Source organism: Callithrix jacchus, chromosome 8, assembly GCF_049354715.1.
Source record: "Callithrix jacchus isolate 240 chromosome 8, calJac240_pri, whole genome shotgun sequence".
Taxonomy (NCBI): domain Eukaryota; kingdom Metazoa; phylum Chordata; class Mammalia; order Primates; family Cebidae; genus Callithrix; species Callithrix jacchus.
In genome coordinates this window covers 72353358-72367542 of record NC_133509.1, presented here as the reverse complement: position 1 = coordinate 72367542, position 14185 = coordinate 72353358, and the positions used below count along the sequence as shown (strand labels likewise).

Sequence of the window (14185 nt, the reverse complement as noted above, 5' to 3'; positions counted from 1 at the left end):
CTCACAGATCAGCACTTGAGCTCCTATAAAGTACAGACTGTCTCCTCAAGCAGCTCCCTGACCCCTCTATATCCAGAAGCTTGACATTGGGCAGGCATCATTCTGGGACAAAGATAGCAGAAAAAGAAACTGGTAGCATCCCTCACTGTTCTGCAGCTGCTATAGGTGCACCCCAGACAAGCAGGGCCTGGAGTGGACCTCAGCAGTCCTACAGTGGAGGGACTAGACTGGTAAAAGAAAAACCAAGTAACAGAAATACTTCATCATCAAAAATATGGGCGTCCACTCAGAGACCCAATCGAAAAGTCAGCAACTACTCAGATGACAGGTGGATAAATCCACAAAGATGGGAAGAAACCAGCGCAAAAAGGAGGAAAACACCCGAAACCAGAACACCGTGACTCCTACAAAGGACCAAAACTCCTTACCAGCAAGGGAACAAAGCTGGACAAAGAATGACTGTGACAAAATGACAGAATTAGACTTCAGAAGGTGGATAATGAGAAAATTTTGTGAGCTAAAATAACATGTTTTAAATCAATGCAAAGAAACTAAGAACCTTGAAAAAAGATTCGAGGAAATGATAATAAGAGTGGATAACTTAGAGAGGAATATGAATGAATTGAAGGAGCTGAAAAACACAATACGGGAACTTCCCGAAGCCTGCACAAGTTTCAACAGCCGAATTGACCAAGCAGAAAAAGAATATCAGAAGTTGAAGATCAACTCAATGAAATAAAATGAGAAACCAAGATCAGAGAAAAAAGTGCAAAAAGGAATGAACAAAGTCTCCAAGAAATGTGGGACTATGTGAAGAGACCTAACCTACGTTTGATAGGCGTACCAGAATGTGACGAAGAGTATGAATCCAAGCTGGAAAATACTCTTCAGGACATTATCCAGGAAAATTTCCCCCACCTAGCAAGACAGGCCAACACTCAATTACAGGAAATACAGAGAACACCACAAAGATATTCCGCAAGAAGAGCAACCCCAAGGCACATAATTCAGATACAACAAGATTGATATAAAGGAGAAAATACTAAGGGCAGCCAGAGAGAAAGGTCGGGTCACCCACAAAGGGAAGCCCATCAGACTCACAGCAGATCTCTCGGCAGAAACTCTACAAGCCAGAAGAGAGTGGGGGCCAATATTCAACATCCTTAAAGAAAAGAACTTTCAACCCAGAATTTCATATCCAGCCAAACTGAGCTTCATAAGTGAAGGAAAAATAAAATCCTTTGTGAAAAAGCAAGTAGTCAGAGATTTTGTCACCACCAGGCCCGCTTTACAAGAGCTCCTGAAAGGGGCACTACACATAGAAAGGAACAACCAGTACTAGCCATTCCAAAATCACACTAAAGGCTAAAGAGCATCAACATAATGAAGAATCTACATCAACTAATGGGCAAAACAGCCAGCTAGCATCAAAATGGTAGTATCAAATTCACACATAACAATATTAATCCTAAATGTAAATGGACTAAATGCACCAATCAAAAAACACAGACTGGCAAATTGGATAAAAAGCCAAAACCCATCATTGTGCTGTATCCAGGAAACCCATCTCACATGCAAGGATACACAAAGGCTCAAAATAAAGGGATGGAGGAAGATTTACCAAGCAAATGGAGAGCAAAAAAAAGTAGGAGTTGCAATTCTCATCTCTGATAAAATAGACTTTAAAGCAACAAAGATCAAAACAGACAAAGAAGGCCATTACATAATTGTAAAAGGATCGATACAACAACAAGAGCTAACAATCCTAAACATATATGGACCCAATACAGGAGCACCCAGATACATAAGGTAAGTTCTTAATGACTTACAAAGAGACTTAGACTCCCACACAATAATAGTGGGAGACTTTAACACTCCACTGTCAATATTAGACAGATCAACCAGACAGAAAATCAACAAGGATATCCAGGGCTTGAACTCAGACCTGGAACAAGCAAACCTGATAGACATTTACAGAACTCTCCACCCCAAATCCACAGAATATACATTCTTCTCAGCACCACATCACACCTACTCTAAAATTGACCACATAATTGGAAGTAAAGCACTCCTCAGCAAATGCAAAACAACTGAAATCATAGCAAACAGTCTCTCAGACCATAGTGCAATCACGTTAGACCTCAGAATTCAGAAACCAACCCAGAACCGCACAGCTTCATGGACACTGAACAACTGGCTCTTGAATGTTGACTGGATAAACAATGAAATGAAGGCAGAAATAAAGAAGTTCTTTGAAACCAATGAGAACGAAGACACAACATGCCAGAATCTCTGGGACACATTTAAAGCAGTCTCTAGAGGAAAATATATAGCAATAAGTGCCCATATGAGGAGAATGGAGAGATCCAAAATTGACACGCTATCATCAAAATTGAAAGAGCTAGAGGAGCAAGATCAAAAAAACTCAAAACCCAGCAGAAGACAAGAAATAACTAAGATCAGAGCTGAACTGAAGGAGATAGAGACCCGAAAAACCCTTCAAAAAATCAACAAATCCAAGAGCTGATTTTTTGAAAGGATCAACAAAATAGACCACTAGCAAGAGTGATAAAAAAGAAAAGAGAGAACAACCAAATAGATGCAATAAAAAATGATAAAGGGGAAATCACCACAGATTCCACAGAAATTCAAACCATCATCAGAGAATATTACAAACAACTCTATGCACATAAATTAGCAAACCTGGAAGAAATGGATAAATTCCTAAACTCCTGTGTCCTCCCAAGCCTAAACCAGGAGGAAGCTGAAGCTATGAATAGACCAATAACAAGGTCAGAAGTCGAGGCAGCAATTAAGAGCCTACCACACAAAAAAAGCCCAGGTCCAGATGGGTTCACAGCCGAATTCTACCAGACACATGAAGAGGAACTGGTACCATTCCTTCTGAAACTATTCCAAATAATCCAAAAAGAGGGAATCCTTCCCAAATCATTTTATGAGACAAACATCATCCTGATACCAAAACCCAGCAGAGACCCAACAAGAAAAGAAAACTTCAGGCCAATATCCATGATGAACATAAATGCAAAAATCTTCAATAAAATATTGGCAAGCTGATTGCAACAGCAAATCAAAAACTTATCCATCATGATCAAGTAGGATTCATCCCGGGGATGCAAGGCTGGTTCAACATACACAAGTCTATAAACATAATTCACCACATAAACAGAACCAAAAACAAAAACCACATGATTATCTCAATTGATGGAGAGAAGGCATTTGACAAAATTCAACAGCCCTTTATGCTAAAAACCCTCAATAAACTCGGTATCAATGGAATGTATCTCAAAGTAATAAAAGCTATTTATGACAAACCAACAGCCAATATCATACTGAATGGGCAAAAACTGGAAGCATTCCCTTTGAAATCCAGCACTAGACAAGGATGCCCTCTTTCACCACTCCTATTCAATATAGTACTGGAAGTTCTAGCCAGAGCAATCAGGCAAGAAAAAGAAATAAATGGCATTCAAATAGGAAAGGTGGAAGGCAAATTGTCTCTATTTGCAGACGACATGAGAGTATACCTAGAAGACCCCATTGCCTCAGCCAAAAAACTCCTGAAACTGATAAGCAACTTCAGCAAAGTCTCAGGATATAAAATCAATGTGCAAAAATCACAAGCATTCGTCTACACCAATAACAGACTTAAAGAAAGCCAAATCAAGAACGAACTGCCATTCACAATTGCTACAAAAAGAATAAAATATCTAGAAATACAACTCACAAGGAACTTAAGGGACCTCTTCAAGGAAAACTACAAACCACTGCTCAACGAAATCAGAGAGGACACAAACAGATGGAGAAACATTCCATGTTCATGGTTAGGAAGAATAAATATCGTGAAAATGGCTATACTGCCCAAAGTAATTTACAGAATCTACGCTATCCCCATCAAGCTACCATTGACTTTCTTCACAGAACTGGAAAAAACCACCATGAACTTCATATGGAACCAAAAGAGAGCCCACATAGCCAAGTCAATTCTAAGCAAAAAGAACACAGCAGGAGGCATCACACTACCGGATTTCAAACTATACTACAAGGCTACAGTAATCAAAACAGCATGGTACTGGTGCCAAAACAGAGATATAGACCAATGGAACAAAACAGAGGCATCAGAGGCAACACAACATATCTACAACCATATAATCTTTGATAAACCTGACAGAAACAAGCAATAAGGAAAGGACTCCCTGTTTAATAAATGGTGTTGGGAAAACTGGCTAGCAGTGTGCAGAAAGCATAACTGGACCCCTTCCTGACACCTTACACTAAAGTTAACTCCAGATGGATTAAAGACTTAAACATAAGACCTGGTACCATAAAAACCCTAGAAGAAAATCTAGGCAAAACCATCCAGGACATAGGAGTAGGCAAGGACTTCATGAACAAAACACCAAAAGCATTGGCAACAAAGGCCAAAATAGACAAATGGGACCTAATAAAACTCCACAGCTTCTGCACAGCAAAACAAACAGTCACTAGAGTCAATCGGCAACCAACAGAATGGGAAAAAATTTTTGTAGTCTACCCATCTGACAAAGGGCTGATATCCAGAATTTACAAAGAACTCAAACAGATTTACAGGAAAAAAACAAACAAGCCCATTCAAAAATGGGCAAAGGATATGAACAGACACTTTACAAAAGAAGACATATATGAGGCCAACAATCATATGAAAAAATGCTCATCATCACTGGTCATTAGAGAGATGCAAATCAAAACCACATTGAGATACCATCTCACGCCAGTTAGAATGGCGATCATTAAAAAATCTGGAGACAACAGATGCTGGAGAGGATGTGGAGAACAAGGAACACTTTTACACTGTTGGTGGGAGTGTAAATTAGTTCAACCATTGTGGAAGACAGTGTGGCGATTCCTCAAGGCCTTAGAAATAGAAATTCCATTTGACCCAGCAATCCCATTACTGGGTATATATCCAAAAGACTATAAATCCTTCTACTATAAGGACACATACACACGAATGTTCATTGCAGCACTGTTTACAATAGAAAAGACCTGGAACCAAACCAAATGCCCATTGATGATAGACTGGATTGGGAAAATGTGGCACATATACACCATGCAATATTATGCAGCAATCAGAAATGATGAGTTCATGTCATTTGTAGGGACATGGATGAATCTGGAGAACATCATTCTCAGCAAACTGACACAAGAACAGAAAATGAAATACCGCATATTCTCACTTATAGGCGGGTGATGAAAAATGAGAACACATGGACACAGGGAGGGGAGTACTAAACACTGGGGTCTATTGGGGGGAAAAGGGGAGGGCCAGTGGGGAAGAGAGCTGGGGAGGGATAGCCTGGGGAGAAATGCCAAATGTGGGTGAAGGGGAGAAAGGAAGCAAAACACACTGCCATGTGTGTACCTACGCAACTGTCTTGCATGTTCTGCACATGTACCCCAAAACCTAAAATGCAATAAAAAATTTTTTTTAAAAAGTGTGTATTTTGTAGCCATTGGATGAAATGTTCTGTAAATATCCATTATATCCATTGCTCTATAGTGCAGATTAAGTCTGATATTTCTTTGTTGAATTTCTTTCTGAAAGACCTATCCAATGCTGAAAGCAGGATGCTGAAGTTTTCAGCTCTTGTGTTAGAGTCTCTCTCTCTCTCTCTTGTTGCCTCCCTAATATTTGCTTCATTTATCTGGGCACTCCAGTGTTGGGTGCATATATAATTAAAACTGTTATATCCTCTTGCTGAATTGGCCCCTTAATGATTGTATAGTGACCTTTTTTTAAATCTCTTCTTATAGTTTTTGTCCTGAAATCTATTTTGTCTCATATAAGTATAGAGATTCTTGCTCTTTTTTGTTTTCCATTGGCATGGAATCTCTTTTTCTAACCCTTTATTTTCATTCTGTTTGTCTTTACAAGCGAAGTGTATGACTTGTAGGCAACAGATCAATGAGTCTTGTTTATTTAATCCATTCAGTCACTCTGTGTCTGTTGATTAGAGTGTTTAGTCCATTCATATTCAATATTATGAATGATGAGTAAGGACTTACTCCTGCCATTTTATTACTTGTTTTTTGGTTGTTTTGTGGTCTTCTCTTCCTTGTTTCTTTCCTGTCTTTCTTTTAGTGAAGGTGGCTTTTGTTATATGATCTAGTTTCTTGCTCTTTATTTGTGTATCTGTTGGATGATTTTTCTACCATGAGGCTTGAAAATACTGTCTTATAGTTCATTATTTTAAACTGTGAATGACTTTACACTGTTTTTATAAATACACAAACAAGCAAGCAGAAAAAAAAACTAACAACGACTCCACACCTTAAGTCCATTCTCCTGCTTTTTAACTAATTGTTGTTTCTATTTATATCTTATGGTACTGTCTATATCTTGAAAAGTTGTTATAGTTATTATTTTAGATTGGTTAATCATTTAGTCTCTCTACTTAAGTTTACACACCACAGTTATGGTGGTACAATATTCTGTGTTTTTCTGTGTACTTCCTATTACCAGTGAGATTTGTGCCTTCAGATTATTTCTCATTCCTCATTATCATGCTTTTCTCTCTGGCTAAAGTATTCTTTTTAGTATTTCTTGTAGGACAGGTCTGGTGTTGATGAAATCCTTCAGCTTTTGTTTTGTCTGGGAAAGTCTTTTTTCAAACATGAAGGATAATTTCACCTGATACATCATTCCAGGGTTAAAGTTGTTTTTATTCAGCACTTTAAGTTTGTCAAGCTACTCTCTCCTGGTCTGTAAAGTTTCCACTGAAAAGTCTGCTGCTGGACATATTGGAGTTCTATTGTATGCTGTTTCTTTTCTCTTGCTGTTTTTAAAATCCTTTCTTTATCCTTGACCTTTGGGAGTTTAATTATTAAACGTCTTGAAGTAGTCTTCTTTGGGTTAAATCTGCTTGGTGTTCTATAGTCTTCTTGTACTTGGATAGTGATATCTTTCTCCAGGTTTAGGAAGTTCTCTGCTATTATCCCTTTGAGTAAACTTTCTAACTCTATGTCTTTAATCCTCTTTAAGGCCAATAGCACTTGGATTTGCCCTTTGGAGGTTATTAGATAGAGCTTGTAGGTATGTTTCATTGTGTTTTATTCTTTTTCTTTTGTCTCCTCTGTGAATTTTCAAATAGTCTGTCTTTAAGCTCATCAGTTATTCCTTCTGCTTGATCAGTTCTGCTACTAAAAGACTCTGATGCATTCTTCAGTATGCCAACTGCATTTTTTAACTCCAGAAGTTCTGCTTGATTCCTTTTATTTATTTCAATTTCTTTGTTAAATTTTTAAGATAGAATTCTGAATTCCTTCTCTGTGTTATCTTGAATTCGAGATTCTTCAAAACAGCTATTTTGAATTCTCTGTCTGAAAGTTTATATATCTCTATTTCTCCAGGGTTGGCCCTTGGTGCCTTATTTAGATCATTTGGTGAAGTCATGTTTTCCTGGATCATCTTGATACCTGTAGATGTTCATCTGTGTCTGGGCATTGTTGAGTTAGTTATTTATAGTATACTTTGCACTCTGGGCTTGTTTGTACCCATCCTATTGGGAAAGGCTTTCCAGATACTTAAAAGGAGTTGGGTGTTGTGGTCTCAGCTGTATCTGCTTTAGGGCATGGGACCCCAAGCCCAGTAATGCTGTGGTACCTGCAGAATCATAGAGGTACCACATTGATGATCTTGAACAAGATCCAGAGGAATTCTTATTCTCTTCCTTCACTTTGTCCTAAATAAATTATGTGTATATATATCTCCAACTGGAGCTGGGGATGGAGTAACACAAGCACCCCTGAGGCATCTATTCCTAGGTCTGCACTGGGTCAAATCTGAAGCCAGCACAGCACTGGGTCTTGCCCAAGGACTGCTATAACCACTCCCTGGCCACTACCTATGTTTCATCAAAGACCAAGGACTCTACAATTAGCAGGTGGCAAAAACAGCCAGGCCTATATCATTTGTAGCAAATTCACTCACGCCCTGGGTGAAACCAGAGGTACCATCCAGGAGCCTGGGACTAGAGTCAAAAACCCTAGATGGCTATCTGGTATTCTATTGTACTACAGCTGAACTGGCACTGAAACCACCAGATGAAATCCTTCCCACTCTTCTTCTTACTTTTCAAAAGCAAAGGAGCCTCTCCCTGTGGCCACTGCCATCTGAGGCTCATGGCAGATACTGCCAGACTCCTGCCAATGTTTCCTCAAGGCCTAAGGGCCCTTTAGTCAGTTTGTGTTGAATGCTGCCTGGGACTCGTCCTTCATGGGAGCAAGCTTCCCTCTGGCCTAGGGCAGGTCCAGAAATGGTGTACAAGAGCCAATTCCTGGACTCAAGGACCCCAAGAGCCCACTTGGTGCTCTACTCCCCTATAGCCAAGCTGGTTCCTAAGGTGCAATACAAAGTCCTCTTTACTCAAGCAGAAGGAGTCTCACCCTGTAGCTACCACAGCTGGGAATGTGCTGAGTTTTGCCTGAGGCCAGCAAGTCTCAGAGTCTCACCCAAGGCCCTCAGCTGGTATCGTTTCTAGTTATTCAGAGCCCAAGGATTTTTCAGTTAGGAAGTAATAAATCCTATAACAATTTGGTCCTTCTCTTCAAGGCAGCAGGTCCCCTTCTGGCACAGAGCATGTCTAGAAATGCCTAGGAGCTTGGGCCTCATGACTCTGACTAGTGCACTATCCTGCTGTGGCTGAGCCTGTTATCTAAGACACATGAGAAAGTCTTCCCCATTCTATCTCCCTCCTGAAGCAAAAGGAGTATCTTTTGGAGCCATGAGCCATGCAGCCTGAGGTTGGGGGAGAAGTTATGCCAGCACTCCTTAGCTGTCCTGGCTGGTATCTCAGTAGGTTGCATGCCTCCCTAGTCCACTATCTCTGAGCCCAGTTCAACCCCAGGACTTACCTATATGTTGCAGTGCTTGTGACCTACATTGCCCTTCAAATTTATTTGGGGCCTCAGAGCACTTTAGCCTGTGGTGGCAAGGCTTTTAAGAAATCGAGTTCCAACCACTGAGATCAGCTATTCCTCTCTGGCTATGGCTCATTTAAATGCACTCTCTGTGGGCAGGCACCCTCTGAGTTTGGTTAAGTTTTGCTTTCTGCTACAACAAGACAGCACCGGGTTCAATAATTCACAATTGCTGGCTCTACCTCTCCCCAAAGCATAGAAACACTCTCTTCACCACTTCTCTGCTGCCGATGGGTCAGGGAGAGGTGGTGTCAGCAATGCAAGACTATTTTTCCTACCTCTTCAGTTCCTCTTTCAGTGATACGTAGTTACAATCAGGTACTATGTCTTGAGGTACTGTGGTGGGGTGGAGGGAAAATCAGTAGAGCCTTCTATTCCACCATCTTGCTCCACCTCCTCCAGACAAATCTTACCAGCAGCATTTTTAATGCTATCTACAAATTTAGTCAGCAAGCTTTTCATGATCTCATCTGATATGGTTTGGCTGTGTCCCCACCTAAATCTCATCTTGAATTGTAGCTCCCATAATTCCCTTATGCTGTGTGAGGGACCCAGTGGGAGATAACTGAATCATGTGGGCAGTTTCCACCACAATGTTCTCATGGTAGTGAATAAGTCTCACAAGATCTGATGGTTTTATAAGGAAAAACTCCTTTTTCTTGGCTCCTATTCTCTTCTGTTGTCTGCCCCCATGCGAGACACACCTTTCACCTTCCACCATGATTGTGAGGCCTCCCCAGCCATGTGGAACTGTGAGCCCATTAAACCTATTCCTTTTGTAAATTGCCCAGTCTTGGATCTGTCTTTATCAGCAGCATGAAAACAGACTAATACATCATCTAAATCATTAGGAAATATATTGAATTGGACACCACCCCATAGCGGTCCACCAGACTTCCATGTACTAGTTGTGCATCCTTTGCATAACTAATTACAAATCCATTTAGTAGTCCAGCTGACCACAATGTCCTCTATAAAACCATCATTCAGAGGCTTTCATAAGCAGGTTGCTGATATTCCAATGATAATAGCAATAACTAATGTTTATTGAGTTTTCTGTGTGCTAGGCATTGCTCTAAGTGCTTTATGTTGTAGCATCTACATATAATCCTCACAAAAGCACTGCCATTGTCCTCAGTTTACAATACAGACATATAGTAGAGTTCAGTACTTTGCCCAAGGCCACACTACTAGTAAAGGGCAAAGAGAGGATTCTCTTTGGTCCTTGGACATCTAGCTGCAGAGCCTGTGCTATTCTCACAATACTCGTATGTTGAACACCAGGTCTGACATTTTTATAACGCTCAGTCTAGGAATTCTAGGAAAATAAATGAGTTTAGTCGTCCATGGCTAATCCTTAAAGGACCCATACTCCAAGTGATTATCACTTTCTTTTAGAAGGGTTCAAACATGATTCTTTCAATGAGCCATTTAATAATTCTAGAGTTTTGTCCAATGTCAATGCATAGATTGCAGAAATCACAACCTTTACACTTAAAAAAAAAGTCATATTTGCAGTTGCCAGTCTCCAGGCATTGGCACCTCTCCCACTACAGCAGCTCCCCAAAGCTGCTGCTGACAGGTGCAACAAGCTTAAACCCATCTATCTGAGCCACCCAGCAGGCTCAGATGTCGAAGGTAACTCTTAAAATTTTTTACAAGGCTTGGACTTTAAGTTTCTATTATCAATTCTTCTTCTTTCTAAAGATCACTCTGCCTGTCAGATTTAAAGCACACAAAGCATGAGTTTATCAGCTTCCTTTTCTCTTTGTCATACTTCTGTTTATTTAAAACCTCAATCTTTTTCCAAAAATAAATTAAGGCAGCACTGTCATCTCTTGTCATCACACTATTTAATCCATATGACAGAGTTACCTTTCTTTTTAGTCCCCCTCTCTTTGCTCCAAAACTAACATTAAAAATACTTGGTTTTGTTCTTAACATTATTCATAGGACTAAACCCATTCTGGATCTCAGCCTTCTTGGTATAATTTTATACCAACATGCCACCTTTATATTTATCTATGAATATGCATTTCTATGGACATTTTTTAAACTCCAAATGCAATAGATTATTCATATGCATTTTGTGAGAATTTGGGGAATTTAGGGCATCCCCAGACCCCTTAAACTTTCTTTAATTTATAATCTCAGGTCACGTGATCCGATCTACAGTTTGTATAGACTTTTACTGACATTTTCTAAAATGTTCAACCATTCTATTATTGGCTTATGTCAGTTATTTCTTCACATAATCACTATTATTTCTATATAACTTTGTTTTGTTCATCATAACTGAAACCAAAATACTAATTACCTTCATTATGCTAATGAGCTTCTAAGAGTAGAAATGGCCAATTAGGTAAGTATTGATCAAATTCTCTATTTTGCTGAACAAGACCTTCCAGCATATATCTCAGCAATTAGAGTCCTGCATTGTTCCTTTATCATGCCCCTGTGCTAGTTCTGGCTAGTTCTGTTTAATTGGGTCAGAAAAGGTCCCATTAATCCTCAGCCTGGCTAGGCTTGCTGGAGTATATTGTTCCTCATTCTGCTAGCATTTTGTGTAGAAATGCTAGAAACTAACCTTATGCCCTCAAATGTTCACATACAGTGTAAAGTTCATGGATCTTGATATGTTAACACAAAAAATAAATACATAATTCTTGGTGAAGACTTGGTGGGAATAGTTCAGGGCTATTTTTATGGCATTTCTGAAGGGCCCGACAATATCCCACAACAAAAAGGCATAAAATCTTATTAGACATTCTCTTCTCCTCCCCATGAAACATTGCTCATTTCAGTTTAGAGTCTTTTTCTTCCATTCACCAAGTCACTCTGATCAAAACATTCTTCCCTTTGGGAGGCCAAGGCGGGTGGATCACAAAGTCAGGAGTTTGAGAACAGCCTGCTTATATGGTAAAACCCCATCTCTACTAAAAATACAAAAATTAGCCAGGCATGATGGCATGGGCCTGTAGTCCCTGCTACTCAGCAGGCTGAGGCAGGAGAATTGCTCAAACCGGGGAGGCAGAGGTTTCAGTGAGCTGAGATCACACCACTGCACTCCAGCCTTGGTGACAGAAAGAGACTTCATCTCAAAACAAAACAAACAAACAAACAAAATTCTTCCTAGAATGCTTCTTAGAAACATCCAAGTGTATGCTTTGTAAAGAGCACGACTGATTGGGTCAGTCACTGGAAGTAGTTATAGATTTTCTCTGGTCAACTATTACTTGTGGATCTTCTGCTAGTGTCATGCAGGATGAACCTTAGAAAACAGGGCTTGAGAAATGAAGAATAACCACTGCATTAATTCAGACATAAGGTCACCAGGCCCTGAGTAGAATGGGGCAACTAGAAAAGAGAAGAAAAATATAGAAGCAATAACATTTGGGAAATTCCAGGCTTTAGACATTGATCTATACATAAAAAGCAAGGGAAGGGGAAGGCCATGGATAAATCCCTGGTTTCAGAGGTGGGAATCTTGGGCAAAAATTGAAGAACAGGTAATGGCTAGTTGACGTGGGGGAAGTGTAGTAGGAACATAATCACTGGTGGGGTGGGGAAGCCCAGAAGAAGAGGAATTGACCAGAAAGTCTGTTTACCCAAAAAGGGGCATCCATCTGAATAAGTCTGGGAGAAGATTTCTGGTGATAATCAAGACAATACACTATGGTTCAAGGAAAAGGGGCTGGTTTTTTTAATGCTAATAATAATATATCTATTTTTAAGTAAAAAAAAAGTGACTCAAATTAAAGAAAAGAATGAATACAACAGTCCTCCCTTATCTGTGAGGCATATGTTCCAAACCCCAGTGGATGCCTGAAACCTTGAATACTACTGAACCCTATATACACTATGCTTTTTCCCATAGGTACATATTGATGACAATGTTTAATTTATAAATTAGGCACAATATAAGATTAACAACAATAACTAATAATAAAATAGAAAATTATAACATGCTGTAATAAAAGTTATATGAATGTGGTCTCTCTCTCTCTCTCTCTAAATATCTTATTGTCAATTTCCATACTGCACTTGACCACAACTAACTAAAACCTTGGATAAGAGGGAACTTAAACCCTACTGTAAAGGAAGGGTGATATTTAAATATGGTAAAAATTATGTAAACAATACTTAAAATGAATTATGTAAACATTCTCACAGTAGAAAATGACTCGGGGGTTAGTATGAACCTAAATGAGGTAACGTTATAAAAGCTACAAAGTTCACCATGTTCTGGTTCCTGGACTACAATTCCTGACTTCCTTGAGATAGTATCTAGAAGATTCTTGGCCAATTTCTAAAAGACCTAAAAGTTCCTTCCCTCCTTGAAAATTTTTCTCTCCCCAGAGTTGCAATTAGGGTTGACACTAGAAATTCACGAAAAACATGTTCTCTTTTCCTAAGTAGGCAACTTGCACTTCTGTGGCCCTGTTTTCAGGGTGAACACACCACCACCCCCGCCCCCAGCCCCATATCTTGGTCCTTGCTTGGGCCATTCCTTCACACCTGCACATCCTCAATTCTCATAACTCTCAGGTGTTTCCAACATAAATAGTCTCTTACCTTTAAAGACATCGGCTTGTCTTCTTTTGAATCACTTGTGGGCTGTCCATATTCCAAAGGTTTACTTAATTCCTCTGCTGACCGAACTTGCAAAGTTTCCTGAGGTTTAAATACTGTGCTTTCTACTTCTAAGGGTCCCCATTCTATATCCTCTTGTTCAATCTGGAAAATACTTGATATGGCTTCAGGAAGTTCCTTACACATATTCTGTCAAAAAAAGTAAATGTGCAAGAATGCTTTTTTAAAAATTGGTCCTTCTAGGGTTTTCAATAATACAACAGTTTCTATCTGTTTTCAATAATACAACAGTTTCTATCTGACAACAAGATGAATATGAAAAATGTATGCTTGAAACTAAGCAGAGGTGATAAGTTTCCTCTGAATGCTTAGAATCTCAAACTGACTTAAGAAAAATGTGAAGCCTAGCAAATTATTTTCCTTGGCCCTTCTCTCAGAAAATATAGCCATCCCACAGTTGTTATAGGTAAAAGATGGCATTTACTACCAAATACTTTAAAATTGTCTTTATTATGCAAGAAGGCATAGCCAGATCGAGAAATTTGATTTTGAAAAATAGAACTTTAATCTTGAGCTCATGCTTTTTTTTTTTTTCTGCATCACAAGTCATCAA

At 39.3% G+C, this 14185-nt stretch overlaps 1 protein-coding gene across 13 annotated transcripts in view; it reads right to left on the bottom strand.

Annotated features, from left to right (window-relative positions):
- The window catches only part of TTC6 (tetratricopeptide repeat domain 6), a 229610-nt gene that overhangs the window by 150533 nt on the left and 64892 nt on the right, over nt 1-14185 (bottom strand). For 11 of the 13 annotated variants that reach the window (XR_013521159.1, XM_035260381.2, XM_035260383.3 and 8 more), the window contains one exon: nt 13555-13761. The exons of the other annotated variants lie outside the window; for them this stretch is intronic. Coding sequence is in view for 10 of the 11 variants with exons in the window: in XM_035260381.2 (XP_035116272.1) it covers nt 13555-13761 (207 nt within the window). In the remaining variant the exon portion in view is untranslated. The remainder of the gene's footprint in view (nt 1-13554; nt 13762-14185) is intronic. 13 annotated transcript variants of the gene reach the window in all.